The sequence below is a fragment of the Sinocyclocheilus rhinocerous genome, unplaced genomic scaffold (genome assembly GCF_001515625.1).
Source record: "Sinocyclocheilus rhinocerous isolate Xijiao unplaced genomic scaffold, SAMN03320098_v1.1 scaffold645, whole genome shotgun sequence".
NCBI classification, from domain to species: Eukaryota; Metazoa; Chordata; class Actinopteri; order Cypriniformes; family Cyprinidae; genus Sinocyclocheilus; species Sinocyclocheilus rhinocerous.
This window is the reverse complement of record NW_015630037.1, coordinates 23979-29372: the sequence shown is the minus strand read 5'-3', so window position 1 is coordinate 29372 and position 5394 is coordinate 23979. Positions and strand designations below refer to the sequence as shown.

Sequence of the window (5394 nt, the reverse complement as noted above, 5' to 3'; positions counted from 1 at the left end):
TGTGTGTGTGTGTGTGAGTGTGTGTGTGTGTGTGTGTGTGTGTGTGTGAGTGTGAGTGTGTGTGTGAGTGTGGGACCTCAGTGATGGTGACGCTCCTGCGAGGTCCTGATGAACATCTACTGTCCGTCATCAGACGTGTGACCTCCATCAGCAGCTGCTCCGCCTCCATCACACTCGCATCTAGACACAAGACCTGCTGCAGTCGTATTTTAGTTAAAAACATCTTAATGCTGGATTTGTTTCAGCTTTTGTCTTCTCCAGATGTTTGTCTCATTGCTGAGACACTGATGCAATGACACATTTCTACAAATCTGATGAAGAAACAAACTCATCCTAACTTTGAACGGCCTGAGGGTGAACATATTTTTAAGTAATTTTCATTTTTGGGGAACTATTCCTTTAAAGCATCATCTCTGTCTGAACATTCTCACACGTATGAGTCACGAGACGAGGAAGAGTGACATGAGAAGTGTGTCACAGTAATGTCAAAATTCAGTGTTGCTTACGCTCAGATGATGGGGGCGGGTCAACAGGTTGTCACGGTGACACTCACCTTCAGGCCCTTATTGGCCAGTGCGCGTCTGTAGAAAGCTTTCTTATTGGTGGGCTGGAGCTGAAGGGCGGAGTCACAGTCCTGCTGGGCCTCAGTGAAGCAATGAAGTTTGATGTAGCAGAGCGCTCTGAAACACACACACACACACGCATCATCTTCTGCGGGTCCTGCTAACACACACACTAGGGCTGAAATGATTCCTCGAGTAACTCGAATACAAAAAATCATTGAGGCAAATTATTTGCCTTGAGGCTTCGTTTAGTCCATTTATTGTAACTACACACGGAACACTGTGTTTCCCCACGGACCATTATTACTGACGCACAACCCCATATACGCTGGACATAGCCTGCGTCCCAATGTGCATGCTATCCATGCTAAATTCTATGTGATATTTGTCATTTTCAATACTATTTAGGGCAGATAGGGTGGATAGTATGCACAGGCAGGGATATTTAAGACCGTAAATCAATATGGTGGCTAGTTATGATGTCCCTATGTTAGCTATGTTTTGTGAAAGACTAAGCGCCATTTATGTTGATTGTCTCATTCTCTCTCTGTGACACACACACACACACACTCTCCATAGTTATGCATAAAAATACCATAGAAAGTTAGTCAATATCACACGAAGAGTGCCAGTTTTCACCTCTAAAAATAAGCATGATTACAAATGTGATACTGATTTTATGCAACAGCTCAATAAACAAGAAGTTAATATTAAGAGACTTATGTTTTAGACACCACAGCGCTGTTTTGTGTCTCTGAGCAACATGACGGTGATTCGTTCCTGAATGAATCAACTGTTTAAATGATTCGGTTCAGTCGCAATGACTCACTTATTAACAGTGACTTGCTGCCACCTACTGGCGGTTTTAATTTCACATTTAAAAGGTCTTTTCATTTTTTAAATAATTGTAATGCGCTTTGAGTGAGCAGACGACACACAATAAACGCTGTCTTGCTTTCGGTGGCGGATACAATTATACAGAAATACTTTGACGACAGACTTTGCTCGGGCATTTCAGAACGACCATAAAAATATTTCAGATGCTGTGCAACAAAATCGGTCTGCTGGTTAGTCAGGCTATGCCGTCCCATAGCGCAAAGTCACATGACTGTTTTGAACGCTCATGCGGGATTTATTAGCAAAATGCATTTCCATCTCCCATTATTCACATTAAACCTTTTTCGCACAAGTCAAAAACCACCTCAAGCGAACGTAAAAACATTTTTGCGAATTAAGGGATTTATTTTTCTAAATTTGGCATTTACGACACTCATTTCTGATGCGATACTTCAAAATGCGCATAAAAAGAGGGTGATGGAAGCATAGCTACTGTGAGTGAGTGCTGGCGGCACTTGTGTGTGTGCTGTGTGAGAGCGCCATCATGTGGTCAGTGTGAGGCGTCTCTCCATGAGTGTGGATGTACCAGCGCTGTGGCGTTGTGCGGCTCGATCAGGAGAACAGCTCTCAGGTCATCATGGGATTCCTGCAGGCGACCCAGATGTTTGTGTGCAGTGGCACGCCGCAGTAGAGCTAATTTTCATGATCCCTCTTATTTGGGATCTACTTACACTGAAAGTTACCTCCGTTTTGGAACTGAAAGCTGAGTTTATCCGCTTGCTTACCCTTAAACATACCCGGGTATGTCACATAACCTGCTTTCTGGAATAAACCCAGAACCTGCCCCAGCCACCCCCCCCACAATATGTAGGAAAAGATCTGTTGCTGCTTCCGTTTTGTTGCAACGTCAATACTCATATCAGTTTATTTAAATCACTAACTATGATCAATAACAGTGACGCTTAGCTAATGATGCAATGCATCATAAAAACTGCTATTTTAGATTTTTAAAAAATCATTCTGTGTGATTTTATGAGCTTGTTTCCTCATGGGGACCAAAAAATGTCCCGACAAGGTCAAAATGTACTGGTATTACTGTACTATACTATATAACATAAGAAACACCAGATACACGCTCACAGGATCAGTGGAGTGTGTCGCTCCTCACCTTTGACGTTTCCAGGCTCCAGCTGTAGAGCCGCGTCGCAGTCGTTCAGAGCCGCGCTCCAGCACTGCAGTCTGATGTGAGCCTGAGCGCGGTTATTAAACACAGCGGCTGAAGACGCCAGAGACAGACTCCTGCACACACACACACACACACAGACACACACACACACACACGTCACTGCAGCTCAGCACCCCCAGGTAAAAAATAAAGCGTACTTGAATACACAAAAAAATACTTGCATACAATACTTAATACAAGCAAGTACATTTATAGAACATTCTTAATTTTGTGCATTGTACATTCTTAACTAAATAAAAATGTAAAAGTTATACACTATAAATATACTAATTAAAAATATATTTCTACTTCAGTACTACTTCAGTGCAAGTGCAAAAGTATACTAGATACCACTAATATTTAAATACATTTTTAGTACATAGAAATAAAATGTACTACCACAAAAATATACAGAGGACTATTAATATATTTCTTAAAAGTGTGCTTTGAATGATTTAAAAATTAGTTCAATCTTAGTACACTTTTATATACTTATCCTAAGTTTAAATTTAAATTGATATTATTTAACATATATTAGTAATGTAATAGTTATAAGTATATTTTCCCAACTGTGCTACTTAAGTACACTTAATATAAATACACTAATTAGCACTAACACTTAAACTGATTTTAAGTGTAGTCAGATAAAGTACCAGAAGTGTTTTATAATTGCACTGGTTAAAAGTGTGCTACGATCACTTTACATAACATTTTAGTGGATTTTTATATATACTATCACTAAGTTCTATTTGGATTTTCATAAAAAATACAATAGAAATGTATTACTTACAGTAAGTAACACCCTATAGGTTACTGTGCTTGGGCTACTGTAAATGTACTCGTGTACATGATTGGATTATTCATCCATACGTCTCTATATGTGTACCAAAATTCACAATTTAACAGTAAGCATACTTTTAGCATAAAGTACTTGAATGCTATATTTTTAATGTGGAAAAAAAGTTTATGTTTTTTTTGTTATGTAATCATGTTTTTATTGTGTCAGTTAGCTGTATTTTTTAGTTATTTTTTAACCTAATCAAAATAACCCAGCTGCAGTTTGATTGAGATTAATTGGAATGCACAATGAAAAAACATGATTTTGGAAAATTGTTATCTGCAAAACGGAAAAGACTGTTTTTGCAAATGAACTCTTCATATATTCATTATATATCAATCTTATATTGTAAATAATTAATAATTGTATTTTCTATGTATGATGAGTATATTTAAAAGTGTATGAAAGATGGTTTCAATTGTACTACAATTTTTGATTAAATACATACATACACAATAGTGTGTTTCTGTGTGTGTGTGTGTACTAATGTGTGTGTGTGTAAGTGTGTGTGTGTGTGTCTCTGTGTGTGTGTGTCTGTGTGTGTGTCTGTTAGTTCATATTCACGGCGTCTCAAAATAGCACAGTTGAGTACACTTAGATGATCTTAAGTTTATCTTAAGAAGTACTAAAGAATCATTTTAGTGCATTAAGTACAAAATTAGTGCGTGATAACAGAGCACATTAAGTAGTGTACTAAGTGTATTTTACTGCACTTGTTTCCACCTGGTGCTTCTCCTCACCTGCTGTAATACGCCACAGCCTCCTCATAATCGCCGCTCCTGAAGGCCTCGTTGCCTTGGTCTTTCTCCTGCACGCTCAGGGCTGAAGAGAGCAGAACACGTGAGGATGAGATCAAACACACTTCACACGCTCAGAAGACTGAATCCCCGTGACTCAGTGACGCTTCATCTGTTAGTTTGAGTGACACGGCAAATTCTGACCAGTTGAGTTGAGAAGCTAATAACACCGTCTGGCATCATATGTGCTGAGAGAAACCCAGCGCTCGTTTCTCACTAATTCTGTGCTGCTGAGTCCAAACAGACTGTCTGTTTTGAGAAACATCTGTGTGTGAATTAGTCTTGTTCTTTCTCTTAAACACCAGAAAAACACACAAACACATGATTCCTGTCTGAATCTGAGCCAACCATCAGATCAATTCTCGGTCCGTTTTCACATGCATGACAGTTTTGAATACTTTTTGTCATTAAAAAACTTTGTCATTGAAACTTTTGACATTTGAATGCTGTTATCTTGATAAGTGCATTAAAGCGGATATATACTGTATATATATAATTTCAAAAATCTTTATTCTTAGTTTGTGAAATTTTTTTTTACAAATATTTTTCAAGATGTGGGGCTGTGCAATAAATAAACTTAAAAAATGTAAAAGTAAAATGAATCATTTAAAAAAAAAAAAAAAAAAAAAAATAGAACACTTACTAAACAAGATTAAATCATTTATTTGTTTAGCTGAGCATTAACCACCATCTGAGAACCGTGAACATGTTTTTTTAATTATTGAAATATGAACATTAGAAATATGAAATGATTGAATATGAAATCTCCTCAGGGAAATATTTAAGCTCAAACAAGTTCAGCTGACAAAAAAGTTTGCGAACAGCTGTTTTGTTGCAGATTATCTGTCTGTCTGACCGATGACATACGAGCGGAGTGAGTGGATCGTCAATATCTCTGCTACGCCTCTCTTTTAGCTGGAGCACAAATGACTCACAGCAGCTTTGGGTTTGATGGCTGATCTCTGACCTTTGCTGCTGACCGTCGGTGTGGTCTCAAGCTCGGCTGGACGGATGCAAGCGTGACATGGGTTTCTGTCGCTCTCCTCAGTGTTAGCGCACTCAGCCTCCACATCAAACCTACAGCATGAACACACACACACAGTGTTACACACACACACACACACAGTGTTACAC

The 5394-nt window shown here is 38.6% G+C and overlaps 1 protein-coding gene across 1 annotated transcript in view; it reads right to left on the bottom strand.

Annotated features, from left to right (window-relative positions):
• LOC107739837 (sperm-associated antigen 1-like) overlaps positions 1-5394 on the bottom strand; it is a 17533-nt gene that overhangs the window by 10547 nt on the left and 1592 nt on the right. Inside the window, exons 5-9 of the mRNA XM_016552048.1 lie at positions 5228-5337; positions 4204-4285; positions 2569-2699; positions 1987-2093; positions 77-157 (exon numbers count right to left, since the gene is read on the bottom strand). Coding sequence (XP_016407534.1) covers positions 77-157; positions 1987-2093; positions 2569-2699; positions 4204-4285; positions 5228-5337 — 511 coding nt within the window. The remainder of the gene's footprint in view (positions 1-76; positions 158-1986; positions 2094-2568; positions 2700-4203; positions 4286-5227; positions 5338-5394) is intronic.